The sequence below is a fragment of the Acanthopagrus latus genome, chromosome 22 (assembly GCF_904848185.1).
Source record: "Acanthopagrus latus isolate v.2019 chromosome 22, fAcaLat1.1, whole genome shotgun sequence".
Classification (NCBI taxonomy): domain Eukaryota; kingdom Metazoa; phylum Chordata; class Actinopteri; order Spariformes; family Sparidae; genus Acanthopagrus; species Acanthopagrus latus.
The window spans coordinates 2,115,975-2,141,894 of record NC_051060.1 but is presented as its reverse complement, the minus strand read 5'-3'; the positions used below and the strand labels follow the sequence as shown (position 1 = coordinate 2,141,894).

Sequence of the window (25,920 nt, the reverse complement as noted above, 5' to 3'; positions counted from 1 at the left end):
ACACATTGCTTGGAATTGTGAAGCACATGGACAGTGACATGGACAAGACATGGACAGTGCAGGTGAGTGGGTGAGTCAGTGTTAGGCAGCAGACTCTGGACAGTAGACCCGGTGTGTCCCTCGGTCCCGGGCGGCTCGCGGGGCTCGCGGGGCGGCTCGCGGGGCGGGAGGAGGGAGGAGGGCACACATTAGTTCATTAGTTCTCCTTTAAGCCTCTCTCCTCTCCCCGCCGCCCCTCCTCGTCCGCCAGCATGACGCTCCCTCCTCTCGCACACATTCTTTCCCTCCGCTCTCTGACTCCGTTCCGTCCCTAGAACAAACTTTTCAACCCTATTGATAATCTTTCTAAATCCTTCTGCTGTGTTGGGAAGAAATGACGGTGTGGACGACGGCAGCACGGCTTTGTGAGCGTCGCTTCTGACAGGTAACGTAACGGCTTTTTCCTTCACTGCTCCCGAGAGTTGTAGTGGTGGTCAGGAACAAGGCGCCTTCTGTGCGCACATTCGGTTCATCAATAACAGCGATGACCGACCATACTGTCAGAATCCGCCTCAGTGTTTGGCTGAGAGGAATGTCTACCTCTGAAACAGACGCTGTCTTATAATATGACAGTCTGACACCGCTGAAAGACTCAACACACCAAAAGTTAGCAAAGAATTAGAAGAAAGTTAATGTTCCAAATTCCGAGTGAGCAGAAGAGACATCAGTGTCTGAGGAGGGAGGAAACCATTCTATTAACCTCTGCTGTTAGGACATAATGTGGGCTGACAGACGTGAGTCAGTCTGTTAACTCTTAACAGGAATTAAATAGCGCATACGTGTGTATTAGTATTTTTACAGTGACAGCATAATTCATTTAGTTGTGTGTTTGACAGAATAGTATTCCCTGCAGAAATGTGACAAGCAGCCAGAGGCCTGCTGCCTCTACTGACTCAACTAACACAACTGGAGTGTCAGTGAGTAACACAGACTCACTTTAGTAGCTTCTCTACAGCCAGCATGAAGGAGCCTGAGCTCATGTCCTGTATTTCTGAAGAGAGTTTGGGGCTTTTAACAAGTGACACGTTTTCACTTACAAACACACCTCAGGTATTCCCCTGCCTGACTCAGGTGGGCAGAGAATAGGATTAACATTGAATCCTTTACAACACCTAACAAAGTAAACACGATTCTGACAAGCTACTGGATACAGACAAGCCTGTGGTAGCTTTCAGGTTGTGACGCTCTACACATACAGACCGTGCTCTGGTTTGGTACTCTGCCCTAACTTGCCGTTTCATTTCTGCTGTAGTGGAGACACCTTTAAACTCACATTTACACCTTCGTCACTTATAGGCTGGGATTAACAGTGAATTTCATTTTCCATTAATGTATTAGTTGTTCTTTTAAGCGATCACAGAAACGGGGCGGGGGTTGGGGGAGTTGGTATTTCTAACTCCTGCTACCACCTGGTTCTAAGTCACCCATAAAAAAAAAACGTCACAGTGATACTATTGCAGATTTTAAAAGGTGCCATGAGGTTTCTTCAAAATCAAAATGAGTAGCTCATCGTCCATTGAATGCCCTGACTTTTATATAAATATATGTTTGATATCTGCTAATATGACAACTTTTATTCTCTAATATCATTATTGCCAGTCAACCCTAAAAATCCAGTATTGGTCCGGCTCTAGTTGAATATAGTGAGGAGGAGTGTGAAGAGTGTGATACATTAGTCCTGAGCTGTCTTGATGTCTTGGCCAACAGTTTCATGTCCACCACAGAGAAATGTAACCCCTCAACAGGGCAGATGTCAGTCTTCTTCTCATTCTGTCAGCTTACTTCACTAAGTAAAGTGCTATATGAATACAGTTCATTGTTAAGATGAACGTCAGGACAGGCAGTACTTGTATGTCCCAACCTGAGCTTTTTTTGTTTGTCGTACACAAGACGAAAACACATGAGCACCCAGAGGACAGCTCACTGCGTTAGAGCGGACTCCAGTCTAGACGCTGTTTAAATCACTACCGAAGGCTTTTCCACCGGGCCTGTGCCAAGAGCTCCACTAAGGTCATGGAATTTACTCTCATGTTCAGAGCAGAGCCGGACGGCCAACTCCTGCTGTTCTGTGGAGTAAAGCAGTTTGGTTTAGAGGTTGTTTGGCTTGACCAGAGTAATGTTACTGCAGTAATGGGCCATAAATGACCTGCAGGCCTGCTCGTCTGGCCATCTGGGTGTGCGTGGCTAGACTCGCCTGACAACAGCAACTCAGAAATAAATCTTGAGTAGTGAATGTTAGTTAACACAGCGTGCAGAGGTGTAGTACAGCCTTCTCGTGTGGCTGTTAGTGTCGCTTATCGGACGTAACTGTGCCGTTCAACAGTGCCCTACAACAGTATGGAAAGCCTGCATCATCAGGACTGCAGCTGTATCTAATTATTCAAGGAATGCAGGGCTTTTGTAAGAAAAGGCTGTGCAGAATATGGGCTGGCTTTCTCAAATCCTTTTCTTCCCTCCATTTCCCCCTCTCAGCTGAGCTCCTTCGGCTATGTCACAGTCCCCTCTTTGATGAGACCATGAGAACCCACACCCGCGGGGCCCCCACAGTCTTCTTCTTAAGTCTGCTGTGGCCCCTGCTCTCTTTGGTGGTGGTGGTGGCAGCAGCAGCGGTGGAAGTGGACCCCAGCAGAGGAATCCCCTTCATGGGAGGCAACTACAATGGTCATCCCATGCTGTACTTCAGTCCGGGGGATGTGGAGGAGATGCAGTACGCAGCCACGGGGACTCACCGGGACATGGCGAGGAGGATCCGTGAGGCTGGTGAAACCATGCTGGAGCACCCTGAGGAGTACCTGCCCCCCTGGAGCCCCGCAGAGTTCAGCGCCCGCTGGAACGAGGTGTATGGAAACAACCTGGGTGTGCTGTCCATGTTCTGCCTGCTGTACCCACACAGGGCCGGGGCTGTCGACCTCGCCAAGGATTATATGGAGAGAATGGCAGCTCAGCCTAGTTGGTACATTTTCTGTCTTTTTATTACTGCATCTATTTTGACACAATGAGATTTAAAGGTCAGTAAAATTAAGTAATTTTCTACAAAAGGTCAACCGATTAATTGGTTTGGCCTCTTAATTTCCTTCTCCCTCCTAACTTAAAGTAAACAACTTGACACAGACAGGTAACTGCTGCACATTGATATTAGATATGCAGCAGCCATACATGAGCAACATGCTTTAACTAATGTCACATTTTTCAGTGTAGACTAAGAGACTAAAGTTTCATCAGAAGTATTTTTCTTTTTGTACAGAAATTCTCCACTCCATGACATTCCTTCCATGCTTTACTCGGGCGATAGTGTTAGAAAATATGAAAACTTTAGAAAATAATGTCAAATCTTTGTGGTCCCAGGGTAACATTACACAGCACCATCACCTTGTCCATGATGGGGACAGTGCACTGAAGAAACATTCTGTTAACGTTACCTTACTTAATACTGTACTTACCAATCCAGCCAAGTAACTGTCCATCCATTCATGAAATTAAATCACACACTTACCTTGGGATTTTTTTGGAAGTGTGGCATTTAACAAAGTAACGGGACGCACAACAAAAGTAATCCTGGCCAGTTCAGCCACAGAACAGCTCAGCGTCCATTGTAAATAGAAAAGATTCCAACAACGTAATCCACTAAATCACATGCTTCCAGATCTTGTTGGCTGAAATCAAACAGACAACTGCTGCTAGCTTTTCAACTCAAATGAAATACTGTGTTCTGCACATCTCTAAAGTTACTCAACTATTTTACTAACCTTTCACAGTAACTTTTCATCGAGAGGATGGGAAGGACTACAGGGACAGAGAGAGAGGGCCCTAATGTTCAGTTCAACAGTTCTGATAAAGTTAATACCAAAGATTGTTCAATTTCGAGATCCCAGATTGATTTGAAAAGACCATATTTTCCCGTCTGTGACTTGGATTAGATTAGACAAACTGTATGGAGCCGTTTTATGTTTAGTTACATTTTATTTTTTCCAGTTGTTTTTGTACAAGTCCCCATTCTCCTCAGTTGTTTAAGCAAATGCTGAAACTCTGGTTTGTTGTGAAGCTCCAGAAATTTTGTGGACTACAAATTTTCACCCGACTTCCCATCAGCATGGGGGTGAGTAGATACTTTTTTTGTGAACTGTTCCTTTAAGGCAATAGTCTGCTTATAGTGCAATTATCTACACAAGAAAGGTTTAGGATTGGATATTTGATTAAGAAAAATAACCTAAATAGAAATAATTTCAGTTTAAAGACGTTGTGCATCACCAAGGCATTAATGTTAAATCCTGAAATCTTCAGGCTCAGGAGTGTTCTGATTGTTCTCTGTGGGCGGAACTCTGGTAAAAATGCATCAAAGTCTGATAAGTCAGTGGTCCAGGAAATATGTTTAGCAGCTGTTTGCTGCCCTTCCCCCCGATGAAAGGAAATGAAATGTTCACATGTGAGCTGAACAGCCTCCTACAGTGGCCTGGACTGAGACTGAGGCTCAGGGTCTTGGTGATCACACAGGAACTGACTCCGCTCGGCCCTCATTTTCAAATGTGTCTGGATTTTACAGGTATACATGACACAGATGTTTTTCAGCTGATCCAGATAACCGTGGCTGACACCGATAGGACAAAAGATAGATTTCGCATTTTTGCGTTTTAAAATGAAGTTCATAAGTTAATCTGAATTTTAGAAAGGCTTGGATATAGTGAGCAGAGATGGTTGAGTCAGTGTTCTGTAGGTCTAATCAGATATGTATATATATATATATATATATATATATATATATATATATATATTCCCTCCTCTCTGAGCTCAGCGGTGACATGATGAAACAGGGTTATCATCAAGTACCAAAACATAACTGTCAGAAACTGAAGTGATGAGAAAGCTTGAGAATGAATCAGGAAAGTGATGAAATGTGTTTGATTTGAAAAACAGTAATAAACTGAATTGATTTGATAAAACTTGATGACATTCTATTTAAGAGAGTTGCTCTGATAATCATCTGGGCTGTGTTAATGTTTACCATTCATCATTCTCAACACCCAACTGACATTTATCGTTTACAGCGTGCAATTTGTGGTACTTCAGCCCAAAAACCAGATCCCGGCCACTCGGTAAACCGCTCGAGGCTCATCTTTTCTGTCTACGCTGTGCCATGTGATGGACTTGTAGTGCAGTTTCTGTGTTTGTGGGATCAATTCTTTCACTTTCACCTCTTGACTTGCTGCTGGTATTTCAAGAAAGCTCACAAACAGTCCAGACCTGCAGGATATGAGCCAAAAAATTGGAAATACTGACAGAAATTGCAATAATAAATACCAAGTGGGAGGGATTTATCACATCAGTTGACAGTTTATCACCTCGTTTTTTGTACATCTAATCACTTTGTCTACATTTTCATCACTTTCATTTTTGCCAGTAATGCTTTGTTACTTCCAGCCTTGAGGCCATTTTCCTTAACTGATAAACAACATGTTTGTGTTTTGAATGGTGAATGAAAAATGAAAGATGGAGGAAATTAGGCTCATTCTGTTTTTGCCCTGTACTTTATGTGTCAGTACTCAATAATGCTTTTTCATTGCCTTCATTTACTTACTTACTCAATACTGTAGGATTAAATGCAGCTATCTGCTGACTACATACATCCTTTGTAGTGCAATTTTGCGTCCTTAGTTCTTTTCCAGTATGGCCAGCCTTTTTCTTCTTTGGTGATGGCAACAGGTTTCAACAGATTTTGTAAGATTTGATCATTTCGGCGTCACATAGAAATTCTGCAAGTGTATTCTCCTATCTGAAAATAGTATGAGAGAAATTGAATATAAAGAATGAATTGGTCCACTTCTACTCAAGTGTTACTTTGCATATAGTATGAACAACTAACTAGTCATCAAACAGATTCTTCATAGTTATAGTGCGGATAAGTGTGTTAATCTATAGAATCAAAAATGTACACTTTTCTTTGACTGAACTCTGGGGACTTATCCCTCTGTCTTACAGGTAGCCCACCCCCCCTTCTCCATCTTCCATGTGGAGGGAGTACAGGGGGGGTCAAGCAGCTTAATCCCTCTCATTTTGTTGCATGGCTGCTGTGTTGCCTCCAGCCATTGAACAGGAGGAAGGGGATTTTCCAGCAGCTAATTTCAAGGGGGTTTAGTCTGTGTGGTATTAGTGTAATTTCAGGACATTTTTCACAATATCAGTATGTGAGCCACAGTGCAGAAATGTGAAGCCACTGAGCATGTGTTTTCACATCTAAAGAACACACGGCAAGTTTTCTCCTTGGCCACACTTTTATTGTGGTCACTGAACCTCAGAGGGTTTGTGCATAGTGGCTCCAGGAACCAGTCAGCTGCAGTATTCATGACCTTCAATTATGTCTCCGACAATTCCAGGAACCTTGTTCCGATGGAGCACTGCTGCTGTTCTGCTGTGCACACTGGTGCCTGAGTCTTCTTTTTACACACTGGGTGAAAACATACAGTAGTGAGATGTAGTGTGCTTTGCCATCGTTCAATGTTCAGCCAACAGTGACTCAGAATTACTTTCATTACAGTCTTCCTTTTTGCAGTATGACAAACTACAACATAAAGAAGTGTCTTAATCCAGCTGGTGCTCATTTGCAGGACCAGACAGGAAGTGATTTTAAAATAAACCTCAACTGCCACTTTACATGTGGAAACCATGTATTACCAGCATCAAGTAGATGAATCTGTCCAAATGTTTTAGTTTGATTTCATTTTTAGTCAGTCGGCTTGGAATCTGTTCTGTATTATTACAAGATGCCCCTCCTTCCCTCCCCACCCATCCATGTGTCGTTGATTGACCGACTGGATGAAGCAGCTCAGGAGCTAAGATCTATAGAGCTGAAGTGAAACCAAACCACGTGTCAGAAAGTAACCTCCTTTTAATATCACAATGGCATTTAGAAGATTACACAAATTACAAGATTTGGCCATGTAACACAACCATCCTCTATAGTTGTTTTTGTTTATACTATTCATCAAGTGTCATGGAGAAAAGAAAAAAATAATTATCAATTTTGAAATGTTAACTTGTGCTGTTGAACTGATAGAACATGAAGTGAAATGGCACTGATTAAGTGTTTGAAGGATGTCAAAGAAAAACACAGCATTATCCATCAGTCCCATTCAAAAAACTAAAACGCCATTAATGAACTTCATGATACATTCAGGTGCGTCACGTAAAAGCTTAAATCTGCATCACTTGGCACAGCAAAGCATGTGAGCACCGACAGAGACTTAATGGTGAAGTTAAATGTAATTTGTGAAGAGAAGTATATTGAATGGCCACAAAGGTTTTTAACACAGGACATTTTCTATTTTTTATTATTTTGCTTTGTACGCAGGCCTACATCTGTCATTGCTGTCTTCTTCTGTTCATTCTCCACAGAATTTTTAGTAATTAGATTTCCCATTTATTTCTCCATAGGCAGATTTTTACCACAAATCTCTGAAACTACTTAGTTCATATCCCAATAGAAACTTTTGAGAAATCAGTCACTATTTCATGGACAATTTCAGTAAACAATGTAATACATTTGATCATTTAATATTTCTGTTTTTAGCAGCTTTTAATGACACCATTCCCCATGAGCCTCAGACTGTTGCAAGTTAAAAGTAACCAGATACACAAACTGTCATGTAGTGAGCTAGATGCATTGACAGGGTTGTCTGAATGGTGATTCTTTTAGCAGAGCTTACAGCCAAGAAGTTATGAAGAGCAGGGTGGATATTGTAGTTCTGGGCTGCATAAATGCACCTGTGTGTAAATGTCAGCAGTGAGGGAACCAGTAGTTTCATTGCCACATCTGCAGCTTGTTTCTCTTTCATTAAAGTGAGCAGAATATTTACAGAACACCTTTCACTTTCCTACAACACAAACACTTCGTCCTCCTTAACAAAGACATCAGCATCCTTAGTGCCTGTAAATCAGCAAAGAATTTGCACACACAACACTTTTAATGTCTCCCTGCAAGTTGAAGTTTATTGGTAAGCAATGCTGTGGTTGTAATTGTGGTGTAAAAGGCTGCTTAATGTATTTATTTTGCTTTCAAAGTGAACAAATGTTTTATAGCTGTGTTAATGATGATTAAAAGGCAAGGCAAAAGGCTTCTTGTTATGACAAACCATTTGCCAGGACTTGAATCAAAGAGTGAGAATGTCACACCTGCTTACCATTGAATGTTAGTTTCCATGTACCCCACATATGTTCGATTCCTTGCCTTAAACTTTGTGTTGTTGTTTGAATTGCAGGTTGGTCAAAGATGCACCCTGGGATGAAGTCCCTTTGGCACACTCTTTAGTTGGGTTTGCCACCGCATATGACTTCCTGTATGAGTACTTGAACAAGGGCCAGCAGGAGCGTTTCATCCAGGTGATCGGCAATGCGTCACGGCTCATGTATGAGAAGTCCTACGTCCGAGGCTGGGGGTTCCAGTACCTGCACAACCACCAGCCCACCAACTGTGTCGCTCTGCTCACAGGAAGCCTTGTTTACATGACCCAAGGTTAGTGAACAAGGACTCAAGTCTTTGTAATGTGTTCGTGTTTTTGGCCTTGAGGTGATGAAGAGAATGTTGCTCAATATTTATGTCCAGCCCACTACAGCCTGTGATTGTCATGTAAGTTGATAAGATATTGGTGGTGCCCAGAGGGTGTTTTACTCTTAATGCAAAGTAATTTACACGATGCATCACTCGCATCAGTTTATTGCTGCACTGAATTCTTTGTGATTGTTCTCCAGATGAAGTCCTTAAGCTGCAATATCCTGTGCTAAATAATGTATGTAGCAGCAGGAGAAAGGCCATCAGAAGTTGAAAAACCTGCAATACAGCTTGTTCCTTTTTGGATTGGGATTTGATTTTTAGTACAAAAGATCCAGTCCTGATGTGAATTAAATGGCAGCTGGCTGACAGACACCAAAGTAGTCACAGTGGTTTTATTTGAGGTTTTTTTTTTTTTTTTTGGTAGTAGGCAACAACAGACACGAACTCTGAACATTCTGCAGAGTTATAGCCTGACCTATTTTTGCTTTGTTTCATTTTGCTTTGATCCAAGGGAAAAGTGAGTTTCTTCCAGCTGTGTGGTGCCTTGGTACCACTTCTTGGTTGCTTTGTTTATGACAGATTGTGTTTGTTGAAAGTGTGCTTTACAGCCAACCTCATGCAAGATAATAGTCCATACCTTGCTGGGGTGAGAAAATGGCCTCTTGAAAGACTGCCAACACATGATGTATTTGCAATGATAAACAAAAAAAAACACTCTCATTTTAGCTGCAGCCTCTCTCAGGTGTCACGTGTTACACTGTGCAGAAGCCTGACTGCATTCCATTTTCATATATGCATCATTCATTCCCTGTGCAAAGGGATAACATTGATACATTATTCTGTCAAGGTGGCTGTGACCAATGGAACGTTTCCAATAAGCACAGCCAGAAATGAAGTAGAAACACTGTCTTCTTCATTTAACATCTGACACAAACATGAAGCCCAGTGATTACATTTTCAATAAAGTAGTAGTTTGTCTTTCATTACTTTGTGCCCAATAATAACATGATCTGAAAGGGAACAATTCATGTGACACTCGCAGGAATAATAAGTATGCATACTATCTATATGTTTGGCTCTTGGGACATTCTGACAGACATGGTGTAGATGGCCAGATAAGAAGGCAGCAGCAGCTTAGAGAAGTGAATTCCAGATACGTGTGTTTGCTTGTCAGTGCCTTGGGGCTACAAGTTTGATTGGACAGAACTGTGCACAGTTTATCTTTAGTGAACATCTGTCATTTCCCCTGTCTGTCACATATCCCTCCCACTGGCCACACACACTATGATGTCTGCCAGAGTGATGCACGACATAATGTGAATGTCAGTGTCAATGCTGTGGGCTCAGGTGCTTGTCATGAAACAGCTCGCCATCCTGTTTAGAAAATTGGAAAGTCAAGTAATGATGCTGTAAGTCCCACCGTTTTTTTTTTTTTTTTTTTTCAATTCTGTTTGTATTGTGATTTTCATGGTTCACATGTTCATTCACATATTAATTCACCAATCTCATCCATTCATCTGTAAATTGCCACTGAAATGCACAGTGAAAAATACATCCACGATTCCACTGACAGTACAGATAGGGATGATTGGTCCTCCCTCAATCAAAAAAAAATTGAATTAATAAAACACAAAAAATGAGAACTTAACTCCTTAGGCTTAGAACAAGAATGCTGGGGTGCACATCTGTTATACTAGAGAATTAAAATACTGATGCATAAGGGTTGAAAAGGAAAAACATAGATGAAAAAAGGAAATGGATATAAGACCTGGTACTAGACAAACGATGGACAAACCGGAGTGACATCTAATCCATCTTTCCCATCTTTTCAAAAACCAACCCTGTTTTAGTCTTATAGCTAAAAAATGTTATAAATGATGTCAAACCACTTGTCCACTGTAGATTTTTCTAGTTTTAGCCACTTCCTTGTTATAGCTTTTCTAGAAGCGGCACTTAGAATCTGAAATAAGTATATGTCACTAGAGGAGACATTTTCTGATGGTACAACTCCTAAATACAGTGATTCAAACTTTTTGCAAAATGTTGTAGACCTCCTGCCAGAAAGGCAACAATGTTGAACAAGACCAAAATATGTGAGAATGATTTGCCTCGAGGCATCCACATTGTCTCCAACATATAGATGAACTGGAATAGCGTCTTTTTTGAGCTGGAGTGATAAAAAATCTACCCCCTACTTGATTCTTGGTCGATGCCCCTGTCAAATGTACCTGGAGATGAGTTTATCCCACTCCTGGAACTGTTGATTAGATATTTCTAGTGGAAGGGATTGAAAGAGATTGTGTGTTTTTGAAACATTTAACTTATATCCAGAGAAAGATCCATAATGATCCAAAAGTGAAAACAAATGTGTTAGAGATTGTTCTGGACTGGATAACTGTATCAGTATGTCATCCGCAAACAAGGAAATCTTTTGTTCTCCTCCTTTCACATGTATATGTGTATATGTGTTTCTATAAGTATATGTGTTTCTGCTCTCTCTAATACTGCGTCTAAATCCTGTTCTATTATATGACTTATTACATGTAGAGTCCATCTGATATTATCTTGGGGTTGTCTTGTCGTAGTAAATGTTTTCAAAATGTAATCATGCAGCCAAAACTCTGAGAAGAATCGACACAGAGACCGGGCTGCAAAAAGTGACCAAGCATTTCTACCTTAGCTGTTTACACAGTTTCTTAGTGATGATCTGGACCACCAACAAAATGTCACCATGTTCTTTGCTTCATTGTTCCCTCTTTCCTCAATGTCATGTAACTTCCAATAATTGTTTCAATGTTTGTGTGTGTGAGCGTCTGTCTGCTGGGTGATCTGGTGTGTAGGTTTCCTGTTTTCTCATTGTTCTAAGAAAGTTCTGGCAACTCCATGTGGTCATATGCGTGTGTGTTCATTGAGCATGATGTTATCGGTATTTTCCAATCCCTGTTTGTCTCAGACTCCAGTACAGGATAACACATTATTATTTATAGGTCACCAGTCACCAGTCACATAGTCCGGTCAGATTTGTCAATATATTCCCCCCTCTGTGGGTTTACAAGTCCCACGCAAAACTTTAACAATGTGCATGAGGGGGAAAAAACCTTAAAAACTCTTAAAAAATTCCCCTACGGCCCCCAGATTTGCTTTTACTTTAAATGATCTGGACAACCACCTCACACTGTTTACAGGAGGTAATCATACATTGCATATATACATTTCTTTGTTATAAATGTTATGTAAGCATGGCCAAACATTACTGTTAGCTTTTGCCTGCGGTGTGCAGTAATATGTAACTTAGATGATTATAAAATGGAATGATACAATTCAAAATGTAATATTAAACCTTAAATGACAAATATAGTATAAACTTGACAATTATTTAGTCACCTTGGCACAGTTGACTAAATATATGGCTTAAGCACATCACAGCCTGGCTTATAGCAGATTGTCAGCAGAATATGGTCCATTACATTGTCCCACAAAAATAAGAACAAATTTCAATTATAATTTGTTGATCAAACTTCAGAATATACATAATACATTTTGTTTATATTACTGTCGTCCTTTTATACTTTCTGCTTAGTCCATTCGATGGCAACTACTACAATGTCTTCGTCCTAGGTGTCCAGAGGCACAGGCACACGTTGAAATCTATTAATTCTTGACAGTCTTCAAAGTTCAGTCCTTGCTCACGTTTGTAGAACAATTATACCTTTGATTCACCGTCTGAGTCCTTGTAGTAATCAGGTATTGGGAACAAATCTAGATGTTCGATCACCATTTGTGTCAGCTGAGTCTCTGCCACCTTCATAGTTGCCATCATGGACATCTGTCGGGCAAAAGCTTTTGTAAGTACATTTCTCAGAATGGGTATGATGCAACAAACCACCAAAATGATTATAACCACAACTATCAGGACTGTTGTTCCTATTTTAGCAAACACTGCACCCCACTGCCCAAATGTTGAAGCGAACCAATCCCATGATTTTCCACTTCTTCCTGCATTTTCTGTTACTTCCTGTCTTGGCTTTTTAAGTTTAGACATTGCAGTGGTGAATGATGGTGGTAGGTGCAACATTGTTTTCCAAATATGTGACAGACTCCACCTTTCTCGGCCAGAATCCAGTCTAATGCTTGTCGGTTCTGCCAAGCAAGCCTACTGGTTTCATGCAACTGGTCTCCAAGAGCTTTGAAAGCTTCATTAGTGTAGTTTATGATCCGCTGTTGATTGTAATAGACATAGTTAATCCCTTCAGCATTTTTGTTTGGTGTGATCCAAAGAAATATGGATTCTAAGCCTGTTCGAATTTCATGTCTTGCCTTGAATTCCTCTGGGAATCCTCTGGGTTGACCGATTGCATCTAAATAAATGTATGGATCAGCTAAATAATCTCTTTTGACCCTACTTAACTCGTCATCATCCTTGGTGTTAAGTAGCTCTTTTACACCTTTAAACACAACTTGTACAGGCATTTTCATTCTTACCAGTGAACAGAGGCCAATCCAGCGATCTGGGAGAGTGTTTAGCAATGTGTCATTGCCACACATCCAGTAACAATCTGCCACGGCAGTTAATTGTACATCTACACATTGATTGTTGGGCGCAGTCATGGTTATATTGTTACAAGTTTGATCTATTGGACTGGGATTTTCAAACCATGTGGAAACCAGGACAATACCCAAGTCACGTTACAATTAACAGTGGTATTACCCACGTGAACTCCATGCCAATCTCTACTGGTCTCTGAAAATCCTCCACTCATAAAACATTCATACTTAGCCATTCGATCAATTTTATAATCGGTGGGAGGTTCTTTTTGAGCTGTTGCGAGTTGGAATTCAGTGCACACATTATTGGCCCTGGCAGGTAATACCAAATTATGTCTATAAACCATAAATTAGCCTACATTGTATACTGTATATTGGTAATGAGAGAGGACAGACAATCCCTTGTGGTGGCACAAGTCTTCCTTCCCTACATTCTTTATGTTGCGTTCTGGCACATCCTTCAAAAGTATATTTTTCAGGGATAACTGTTGGAAGTGTTGTTGGAGCTTTGGCACAAACCAAACATTCATTTGGAGTCATGACTTTCACTGTATACCAAACCCACTTAGACCACCCGTTATGTACCACCTGTTCCCGTTTTCTATTCGCTATTGGTTTGAAACCCCTCTGGATTGCCTTCAGTTGGTGTTTCTGGTCGACATCGTCATCACTGTCACGGTCATAATTGTCATACTCACCGTTTTGGTCTAGTCATCAGCATCAATTCAGCAGTCAAAGTCGGCTTTGTAGTTATAGTTGGTTTTGTGGCCACAACTGATTTAATTATTACAACTGTTTTAGTAATTACAACTGGTTTCGTATTCACAGCTGATGTAGTGTTTACAACTGGTTTAATAGTTGTAGTCAGTTTTTATCATCAATTAAATGATGAGTTGTATTTAGTGCAAGGTCAAAGTCACTGTCACTTTCGTTGTCTAAGGAGTTCCAATTCATCACAACCTTTCCACTTTCACCTAGTCTGCTCGTGTGGATAATCTCTAAAGTATATTCCCTGTTCGGGGCTATAACCACTTTATTTACCTCAAAGATCCTTTTTTCTGCTCTGTTGTACACTTTTACATCACAGATATCATCTATCTAAGTAATGTTACCTCCAGTTTTGGGCAGGTATGTACTTTCTCACCTTCCCAGCCTGCTCATCCACATTGATATTTGGCATTCTTGGCATTAGCATCATATCAACAAATTCTGGAACTGTCACGTCTTTGGATGTGGCAGTTGGAATAACTGTAGGATTATGTAATTATTCCTACATGATTATGACATTTATTAGCCCTTCGATGGTTTTGCTTATGCCCTGTTCTGCTTCAGGTTTCAGTGGATATTGAGCATGCTGCGGTAGCTTCACGTTTGGTTTTAACTCTTAATTTAATTGGGTTAACTGATTTTACTAGCCCAACGTCAGTTTTGTGTTTTGACCACAGTTGGTCTAACATTTTGTATACATTTACTACGACAGTCTCTGACGAGTAAAACCCATCTGGTCAAGGCTAATGATTTGTGGTAACAGTCCTTCTATTTGTTTGGCCAGTATATGTGTGTAAGTCCCACATTCCACATCTATAATTGAATTTAAGTGAATAAGTGATAAAAAAGTGAAGCTCCCATTTGCTCATGCAGTGCTACGTATAGCACCAGTAGTTTAGCTATCCTTCCATTAGCATTGAAGCATTGCCACTTCAAAAATTATGTAATTATGTTTCCAGTAGCAAGCTGTATTTACTTTGTTGATGCATAGCATGAGTAAACGTTTTACATTTTTGTCAGACTCACACATCTTTCAATTAAATCCTTGATTTGATAAGCCATTTAAAGGAGCTACAGTGGAACCCCGACTTACGAAGTGAATTTGTTCCAGAGGGTCTTTCGTAAGTCAAAATTTTCGTAAGTCGAAGCACCTTTTTCCCTATAAATAGCCTAATTCGTTCCAGGCCCCCTACCAGTCGTGTATTTCTTCGACAAATATGACTTAATATTTGAAAAAAACACTAAGAATATTCCAAAATACAATCTGAAATGAAGAAAATAATTTATAAATGATAAATGTATTAATAAATATCAATAAAATAAATTATGTATGTACCTTTTGAGTGAGGCGATGCTGGCTGAAGACGAAGTTCTTGGTGGAGGAGGAGGTGGCGGAGGCTGAAGAAAGCATACGTATGCATGCATACATACGTACGTGTACATGTACATAACATTATGGAAGTTAATTCTAAACATTAAAACTAAAACTTACATTTACGTTAATAAATGTACGTACGTACACTGTGCAATGATATTTTTTTAAACATTTTTTAAAACGTATAATTTTTTTTAAAATTTTCTATTTTATAATTTTTTTTTATTTCGGTCGCAGCAAATTTCAAATTAACGTGAATGTTCCTGTATTTGTGGGAATTCGTTACACGGGCATTTTGCCGTACCACGGGCAGAAATATTGCCGTTAAGTGCCTTCGTAACTTGAATTTTTCGTTAAATGGGGTAAGCCGGGGTTCCACTGTACTTGTAATTCCACCGGCTTCAAACAAATAGGGGGCAGTATTTCTTCCTATTCTCAGTGTTTAGGTGATTTTTTGTATGTATATATATTTTGATATTCATTATTGCAAGTGTTTAAAATGATACAGACTGAAATAATTACTATGATGTATGTATATATTTACCTACATATTCACCAATCCTCAGTTGCATTGTTGCTTTTTGTTTTGCTACACGGTAAATGCTAAATAAAACATTTAGGGGTAAACATTGATACTACATTCTGAGGACCGCTCATGCTATTAGTGTAACAAACACAGGTCTGTGCAAGCAGGCACACTCAGCAACCCTTGTAACCCACATTTGAGTAAAGCTGGCACAAAAGCCTTCCCAGCAGGATGGAATGTTTCATTTAGTTATTGTCAACACAAAAAAAATAGTTTGATTCATTGTTATGTTGTTTGGTGCATAAATTACTGAAACAGTCATGAACATGAATACAGAATATAACATTTACAATAAAAACATTAGGGAATAGTATAACAAATATTATAGCAATTATGTATATAATAGACTCACAAAGTTTTGTGCAAACTCTTCATCATGGGATGTGCAAAAGTTCACAGTGTAAAGAATATATGTCGTGGGATGATGGTCAAAGATGTCAGCTGATGTAATGTATGGTGACAGATGCCCACTGGGGAGTTTGGGGGGCTTGTTGCTGAGACCAGGTGCAGATGGGTATAAAGGGCAGGGTGGTAATTCATTGCTGGGGGTGGCTGGACTAGAATATGAGTCCTAAAAAGAAAAAGATGTGGCAGGACAGTTTAGTTCTGATAATTTGTTTTGATTATAACATGTTAGAACTGTGTTTATTATATAGCATTAGCAGTGATATGATCATTTACAGTTCCACTTTACAGTTTGGAATATTTTCACCACAGTGACCTGGAAACTCAAACTGGCCAGACAAACAATAATTAAACATGGAGACTGTAAAAAGGTTCATAAGAATGTAGTGATGGTAATTTCATTATTTAAATGTAATAGTATGTATGACAGCAGTTTGGTGATCCTCTTATAATTAGATAAATTAGAAAAATAATTAGCAGCTGCACGGTCAGTTATGTTTAAGATCCATTCAATTGAATTTTGCCAACTATGTGTGATGGGTGAGTCAAATAGCGTAACTGGACAAAAACTCAGTCCTCTGAGCTGCAGGGTGATTGTGCTGTAATGATTATGACAGGCTTACTTCCCAACTCTTTAAGTGTTGATGGAAGAATCTGGATGTTCAGACCCAAAACCCTGGCTGGGGAAAAGATGAGCCTAAGGCCTCAGCCTGCAAGCCATTATGCAAACGCAAACTAGCCACATTATCAGACTCAGCTGAAACGAGAGAGTTACTGTACATTTCATGCATGTGATGTAGCTGGTCTGGTATATGTTCCTTTTGACATGGCTCAACGTGATGATTCTCTCTTGAGTTTTGGTGACATCGGTCTTTTTTTTGTTTGTTCAGTGACAGAACGGTTCTTTTTTGTTGATAACTAGCAGCAGAATAAATTGATTTAGTTATGAGTACTAATGAGTGCAATTATTCTTAGTGTGAATTATATTGCTGTGTTAAGCCACTTTTTCTATGTGTATTATAGTGTAGCTTCATCATTAGAATGAAGGCATATCTTAAAATTAATAGAGCAGTTTGTAGCTTCACTAGCTAGCGTTATTAGCTTCCTACAAACTGCTTTCTTCTAGTGTTACCCAGAAACAAAGAGAGAATAAAATGCCATATGTTGTCATTTAGATCTGTTTGTATGTGGCCAACAACTTATATATTTAAATATGTTTATGATTTATATATTTATATAAATAAATGCAGCTGTAAATCAATGGTTTAACTTACTTGGCCAACTTGTTGAGCATCTCTTAGGCTTTGGTAGTCAAAGCTTTACTTCTTTCATATAAAAGTTAATAAAAATGTTTCTTAATAAAAATGTTTTTTTGAGGAAAATGACTGAAGAGTCTCAAGGCCTGTACTGCTCCGAAGTGTACTGGACTGAGTGAGAGCTGGTGAAGCTCTGTTTGTGTAAATATGGTCTTTGTGTATGCTGAGAGTTCCTGTTTGATGGTAAATACCTGCTCTGTATAAGCCAGTGGTCCCCCGAGCCCAAACCAAACACTGCTGGGGACCGCTCCAGTGGGTGGACTCCGTAAGCTGGGTGGGTGCTGGCCAGTTACCACTGATGGTCCCGGGATTCCTCAAAGAACTGTGGCTGCAGTGTTTATGTGGTCACATGTTCACATAGTAAACTCTATGTGTGTGATCCAGTGTGTGTGTGTTAGAGTGAGTGTATGGTGCAGTGTGCCACAGCGGTGTCATGCGTTTCGTGGTTATAGCTAAATGTTGCGTGCAAGGTGTCTTAAGGTAACAGGCTCAGAGGACTTTGCTTGCTGTGATGTTATTTTTCATTCATTCCATTAGTGACATTACAAATGCACAAAAAGGAGTCAGGATATATTTCTGTTATCTGGCTTCACTAATCCTCACAATTGCAATCGCACCAAGTGGTCACACAAAGCTGGATATTCTCTCGATAATTCAACACAGGTTTTCCGTATATAGCTAAGAGCATGTTCACATGAAAGGGGAGGTGTTTGCAGCATATTACCAATCGCAAACATGGACAAGTCTACTGCCAGCAGAGTGAAATATGTCATAAAACAGGGGCAAACTAATAATTACACAAAAAGAGGATGACATTCAAAGAGATAATCCAAGCTAAATTCTAACGGTATGTATGACATGTTTAGCGTTATTTTCTAGCTGCAACACAAATGACCTGCTTCTTAGCACAGACCTACTGCTCCCCCATGTTGTGCAAAACAGAAACAAGAAAAACAGTATGTTGTATACAACTTTATGTCTGCAAGTTTCCTGATTTTCACATTGTCGCTGGCATAAATGGCAAAAATGTTTTTCTCCTCTCTTGCATGGGCTTTTTCTGCAGCTTGAACAGAGTAAATAACTATTAAATGTCAGGCATAACATACCGAGAGTTTGTCCACCTTGTTACGTAGTTACGCTGCTATAATTGGGGCTATGGCAGGGTCATCATCTTATATGAATATATGCCTAAGTCTGATGTAGTGCTGGGTGGTATACCGGTTCACACCGAATACCGGTGTATATTTTTGCTATGATATTAATTTTTAATGTACCGCCATACCAGTGAATTTGATTAGACAACATTGGGAACACTGCGCCACACGACACTGTTTCAGACCGGACCCTTTTCAATGTTGCGCTTCTAAACAGGCACAGGCAATGTGATGCTCTTATTTTGAAGACAAATTTGACCTGCTTCCTGTTAGCTGTCTGTTGCTTGAGGCAGCTAACGTGAGGCGCTCCGCTGTACGCTTCCTTTAATAGCGGGGGTTTAACATCAGTGTGTGTTCGACTGAGGAGGTGAGAATATGGGCCACGGGTCTGTAATTAAGTAAATCTATCAAGTGTCGCCACATTTCTTCTGATGCATATGTTGTACGTCACTATTCACGCACAACTTCATGTTTCACATCACATCACATGTATATGCGTACAGCGGAGGAGGCTTTTTGGGAAAGAAGCTCCTCTGTAGTCTGGTGGTACGGCAGCAGATGTCTCTGTATGTGTTGCCGTGGCATCCTTGGGCTGTGTGCAGTCATCTCACCGATATCACTGATGCTCTGTAGATAGTACCACTGATGTTCTGGGCCGTGTTAATCGTGTACTATAGAGCCTTCCAGACCTGGAACTAACCATGCCAGTTTGCAATGTTAACAGTCAGAATGCTTTCTATTGCTCCACTGTAAAAGTTGACAAGAACTTGGCATCTGATATTCTCAGACTGTATTCAATCTGAAACCATTTCAACTTCATGTGTTGCAGGTTATCTCCAGGAGGCCTACCTGTGGACCAAGCAGGTCTTGTCCATCATGGAGAAGTCCATGGTCCTTCTGCAGGATGTGACTGATGGCTCGCTGTATGAAGGAGTGGCCTACGGGACTTACACCACCCGCTCTCTGTTTCAGTATATGTTCCTGGTGCAGCGCCACTTCGCTATCAGCCACTTTGACCATCCCTGGCTCCTTAAACACTTTGCTTTCCTTTACCGGACCATCCTGCCTGGTAACTATCATGTCACCTGCTGTGGCCTACTCACATGTTCACGCTGATGTTTATGTGATCAGTTTCTCTCTGCATGGATATACAGTATTTAGGCAGCCAAATATAGAGGTCAATTGTCTGTACATAAATGTTTACTTTGTTATGAATGGCTGACTCATTCAGTTAGTCCCAGAAGTTGGATACATTAGATTAGATGTGAAAATAACCTTAGGCGGCCACATTGGCACTGATATGGGGTATGCATGCGTGTAGTCATTACCTTCCTGGATGCCTTTCAAAGCTGAGCTGAGACCTGCATGGGGTGGAGATCAGGGGGAGAGCAGCAGTGGAGGAAGGGCCCTAGGTCAGGCTTGGACATTTCACAGCCCCCTGCCAGCAGTTCTGAATTGTGGCTGGGCAGCACTGCTGCACTCAGAAAACACCTCTAATTACATCATGCAGGAGAGCCATGATTCTGCAGACAGTTGACAGAAAGCAAATGGTGATCATAGAGTAAGCCACACTGGAAAAAGATTACAATTTCTTTAGAAAAATAATGTGTGCTAAAACATTGCAGTTAAAACACTTGAAACAACTTTGAAGGTTTAAATGTGTCTGTGAGTAACAAGTGTTATGTTAAAGTGTTAAGAGGGTCGGAAGTGTGAATGCTGAAAGAAGTTGCTGTTAGAGCCAATGTCAGTTCACTGTCGTTAAGATTAAAACAATGAAAATGCTTTGGCTCTGATGATGCATGCAATCTGCAAAGTTACAGTAATTACAACTAACTTATACCTTGATGGTCAAAAGTTTTCATCAACTTGTAAAGAATGTGTATATCCTGGCAGTCTTGACTTCCAATGATTTCTGTAACTCTCATTTTTCTGTGATGGATTGAGTGGAACACACACTACTTTGGCTGAACAATGAAAATGTGACCAAATCTGCACAGTCAAAACTGTACATACAATAATTCTGATATTTAGTTAAATGTCCCCTGGCAGTTTTCACCTCAGGTGCTTTTGATAGCCGTCCACAAGCTTCTGGTTGTCATCTGGATGAATTTTTAACTGCTCCTCTTGGCAGAATTGTTGAAGTTCAACTAAATCTGTTGGCTTCCAGGCATAGACTTGTTTCTTCAGCACAGTCCACATGGTCTTGATGGGGTTCAAGTCAGGACTTTGGAAAGCTCATTCCGAAAGCTCAATTGTAGCCTGACTGATCCGTTCCTTTACCATTTCTGATGTGTGCAGTTAACCTTTGCTGAACCTGCTATAGCATTACCTTATTTTCTGTAATACATTTATCAGAGAGTTTGTTCATTGTTTAGCCAGTGTGTCTGTTGTCAGTGTGAATGTTGACCAGTGTGTGAATGTGATTGCATACTGTAGTATCTAAGAACTCTCACACCACCTGAGCGTAATGTTTTCCTACATAATTACAGACGAGAGTGAATAGTGTGAACAATTTGCGAATGGTTTGGGACTCAGAATGGTCACAGCAGGGGGGACTGAGGTTTATGTAGCTGGGGGCCAAGTTTTTTGGCATGCGATATTGTGTGGAACCTAACAAAGAATTCACATATTTGTTAAATACAAGAGCACATGAGCCTTTTGTTTGTGTGACCATTAGTTACGATATTCAGATATTTCTGGATGACAGTTGATCACTACTGAAGTTGTGCTCTGTCTTTCCACTGTCTCACCAGGATTTCAGCGCACTGTGGCCATTGCAGATTCCAACTACAACTGGTTCTATGGGCCAGAGAGCCAGCTGGTCTTTTTGGACCGTTATGTGTTGCGTAATGGCAGTGGAAACTGGCTAGCAGACCAGATTCATCAAAACAGGGTGATGGAAGGGCCAGGGCAGGCTGGAAAAGGCCAGCGATGGTGTACTCTCCACACAGAGTTCATCTGGTGAGCTTCTCAATTTGGTTTCATAATGTTTCATAAAAAAATGGCAGACAACTGTTTTTTTCTTCTGTTTAGAGCTGTTATTAAAATGGAAATCAATCAAAAGCTTTTCTGTCTCACAAATATTGTATGGATGATTTTTGGTACTTTCAGAAAATATTAACACAATGATATTTTTGATCAGTAATCATCAGTAATGTGGCTATAATGACTAAGTGGGTAAAGGCAAGTATTAGAACAACTAGAGCAGTTCAATAAGTTCAAAAATAACACCACTTAACTGTGATGCAGCCTTTAAAACCAGGAAAAGACAACACTTCAAGATAGATAGATTTATATCAAGATATCACTCAGCTCTATCCTCTCACATACGTAGCCACTTCTAATCAAGAAGATGTCTGATAAAAACTTGCAAATGGCTCTGGTGAAGAGGTTAAGGTGGAAAAACACCAAACTCATTACTTATACACAATCATGGACACTACAGTGACAGGTTCAAGTGGCTTTCCTTCGTTTGTTCCTATTTTTGTGCACTGATTTTATTAGCTGAACAGCTAATCAGAGGGACTCACTGATGGCCCCTACATTGGGCACCAGCCAGGAGTCTCAGGTTCTCTAGGTTCAGTTACACCAATTTACCTTGTACTGCAGACATAAGAGAAATATTGATCTTAACCTGTACTACTGAAACTTCTAATCTATCTGATGCCTGTTCTCTGATGGTATTCTGCAGGTATGACCCAAGCCTGTTTCCCAAGCCTCCATCAGATTTTGGGACATCCCAACTCCACTACTTTGAGGACTGGGGTGTGGTGACATATGGCAGTGCATTACCTACAGGCACCAATCACAGCTTTCTCTCCTTCAAGTCCGGGAAGCTGGGGGGTCGCGCCATCTTCAACATCGTTCACAGGAACAAGTACAAAGAGTGGATCAAAGGATGGAGGAACTTCAATGCTGGGCATGAGCACCCTGATCAGAACACTTTCACTTTTGCACCCAATGGTGTCCCATTTATTACTGAGGCATTGTACGGACCCAAGTACACTTTGTTGAATAATGCAGTTTTGTTTAGCCCGGCCATGTCAGGGAGTTGCTTTAAACCATGGGCTGGACAAGTTACTGAAGCTTGTGATTCCAAGTGGCTGAAATACAAGGTGGGGCTGGCTGCTGATACCCAGGGCAGAGTAGAAGCTGCTATGGAGAGACAGGGAATGGTCTTCATACGTGGTGAGGGACATTCGGCTTATAATCCAGAGCTGAAGATCAGGAACTTTCAAAGAAACTTACTCCTTCTTCATCCACAGCTCCTGCTCCTCGTGGATCACATCCACCTGGATCCAGACAGCCCAACAAGGGCAATGAGTGCCTTCTTTCACAACACAGAACTTCCATTTCAGGGTACAAAGATAGATGGTGTTCATGGAGCATTTGTATCACACAGGGAGGATAAGTATAAAATGTTCTGGATGGATGACACAGGCTACAGTAACAAGGGATTGGTAGGTTACTGGAATTACCCTCGAGGGTACCCGTACAATGGCTCAAACTATGTGAACGTCACAATGCCATTGAGGTACCCTCACACAAGGGTGGCCTACATCTTTTTTGGACCAGGTGTGGATATACAGAGCTTCAGCTTGCGTGGCGATGACACGAGAGTGGATATTTATCTGGCCACCAAGGATCACACCTACACCATCTACCTGCTGACCGGGGAGGCCACCAGCAAGCCTCTGTTTGCCATGGTGCTGCTGGACAACAAGAAGATTGTGTTTGAGAAGGCGTCGGCTGTGATGGACAGCTCGCCTGAGGAGGTAGAGGAATACGTCAATGTGATGGAGGATAACCTCCAACACGTCAAGCCTGTCTTCCAGCAGATGGAGAGACACATCCTCGGGCGAGTTCTCAACAATGCCAGCTTCCGTAAGACTGCAGAGCGCCTCCTTCAGTTCTCTGACAAAAAGAAGACGGAGGAGGTCATTGAGAAGATGTTTGCTATGTCCAAGAAACAGGGCAAGAGTAAAGGGGGGAGGAAAGTAAACCTTGGAGAGAAGCTTTCTGAGAGTCTACCTGACATTTTTGCACAGATTGAGTTGAATGAGAAAAAGGAGAGACAGAGGACTTCAAAGCGTACTTATGAGGACAGTCCAGAGGAGGGAGATGCAGAGTCAAGGGCCTTCATGGATTACACAGATGGCCGCAAAAACAGAAAGGGGGCATTTGTGAAGGGCCGCAAATTCAAAGAGGTTCACATGGTGGCAACAGCGGGGAGCGAGGGTCTCTCTAGCACAGCCTCCTACATTAGGCTGTTTCTCCTCCTCAACACTGCCACTTTCTTTCTGCTGCTGGCTGTGATACTGACTCGCTTTCAGAGGGGTCGCAGCCTGCATACACAGAGGTGCTTCTACACCATCCTTCTGATCGACTGCTTCATCTTACTGTACCTCTACTCCTCCTGCTCTCACACACAGTGTTAACATCATGAGCTGTCCTTCTAAAGATCAAATGAGCTGTTGTTAATGTTGTAAATGCACCCCACACCTCAGTCTGAGCCAGATCTTATGACCGTATATTTGGGTTGCTTTTAGGAAAAAGAAAATCTGAGATTTTGAAAAAGGTGTCACAAGGAATTTAAAAAATAAATTGTACATTTTCCAGAAAGAAGTTTAAATGCTTAAATGATTAAGTCATAATCGTACAAGAAAAAACTCACAATAATTGTGATAGTCTTGATGTTAGAGATGCTTCTTCAAATGTTTAATTCTTTGCTGCCTGTGCACTCTTCTTTTAAAATTGTTATCTCTTAAAATATTTATATTGTTAAAACTTTATCCTGTAACATTGTGACTTTTCCCTGAAATTATTACCTTTTACTGATAATAGTTAATGATTGTATTTCAGAATATGAATTTGTCTTTACATTCTCAATTTTTAAGTTTTGAGTTTTTATTGTAAAATTCTGACTTTTTCTTGAAAGTACAGTATGACTAAATACTCACAATAGTGTGTCTTTCATCAAGGCGAAGTCTTTTGCCCTTTGGTGGATTGCCATGGGACCTTACTTCAGAAAAAATGTGTATAATTGAATTGTTCAAGGAATTACAGATGTGTTTTTCTATGTAAAAGATTGTTTTTCAACTTCAGAAAGTCGCAGTTTGTCTTAAAACTAAACAAGTTTAAGACTGAAAATACCGAATTATAAAGACTACACAATGAACAGTCATGTATGAGACATAATCTCATTTGACACTCACAAAACAAAAGATCATAACTAAACATTGTAGATTCAGTCCTGTACATTAGCTAGCTCACAGAACTGACTGCCTCTCCTTTTGAACAACTGTAAAGCCAGACTTTTTCAGATTTTCACCTTTTTCAATACTTTTTCTGTTCTGAGATGATGGCCATGTTCTTGTTCTTATTACTGTATATTACAGATTTTTATAGAGCACGACAGTGTGGTTCACTGACAGGTTTTACACTAAACTAAATTGTATTTTACTGACTCAATGACAGCGACTTTCATGACTTGCAACGTTATCTTTAAATTGGCAATTCACACAGTTTACAGTAGTCAGTGTCTCCATCCATTGACTACTGTACTTTTTTTTCCATAATAAGGTCCCATTGGGCACAGTAGAAGGGGATGGACGTGCCTCTCTAATTTCATATTATGACTTTTTCCACAAAAAATGATGACTTCATCTTTAGATATCAGATTATTTTTCTAACAGTGACCCTAATACTCATAATATCTATTAAGATCCTAATGGGTGTTCAGGAAAAACAACTGATTCCAAATAGGAATTGATGACTTGCAGAGATGAAACCAGACCTCCTCTGATGTAAGAAGCTTCTGTGGAGCTTGAGAACCGAGTCTGTGTGAAGTTCGTTCTTTGTAGTTTTCAGATGTCATGCCTTGTATCAAAGATCTCAAGGTTAGCCACTATTATACAGTCGCCTCATCTGTACTTGAGATTTGTCCTTTCTACATAGTTCTTAGAAATACATTTAAATGTATATATGTGAAAGCAAGATATATTTTTATGGTCATTTTTTTTACCATTTGCAAATAAATTTACTACATGCATAGATATGTATCCGCTGTGTGATGTGTCAAGTGAATGTGAGAACTGAAAAAATAAAGGAAAATATATGTATAATGCAATGGCCAAGACAAATCTACACACTGCAACTTAAACTAAAACAAACACATTAAGAGGACATCA

The 25,920-nt window shown here is 40.4% G+C and overlaps 1 protein-coding gene across 3 annotated transcripts; it reads left to right on the top strand.

The window, feature by feature from the left end:
* The first annotated feature begins 117 nt into the window (after nucleotides 1–117).
* Nucleotides 118–25,789, top strand: dse (dermatan sulfate epimerase). Of its 3 annotated transcripts, XM_037085496.1 has the most exons (6): nucleotides 118–424; nucleotides 2,512–2,992; nucleotides 8,289–8,542; nucleotides 19,560–19,799; nucleotides 21,484–21,691; nucleotides 22,422–25,789. In XM_037085496.1, the coding sequence occupies exons 2-6, from the start codon at nucleotides 2,556–2,558 to the stop codon at nucleotides 24,166–24,168; spliced, it is 2,886 nt and encodes a 961-aa protein (XP_036941391.1). In that variant the 5' UTR covers nucleotides 118–424; nucleotides 2,512–2,555; the 3' UTR covers nucleotides 24,169–25,789. The 3 variants fall into 3 exon arrangements, with proteins under 3 accessions (XP_036941391.1, XP_036941392.1, XP_036941393.1); XM_037085497.1 differs by lacking the exon at nucleotides 118–424 and having other exon boundaries at nucleotides 2,857–2,988; XM_037085498.1 differs by lacking the exons at nucleotides 118–424; nucleotides 2,512–2,992; nucleotides 8,289–8,542 and adding an exon at nucleotides 19,037–19,097.
* The last annotated feature ends 131 nt before the right edge of the window (nucleotides 25,790–25,920 follow it).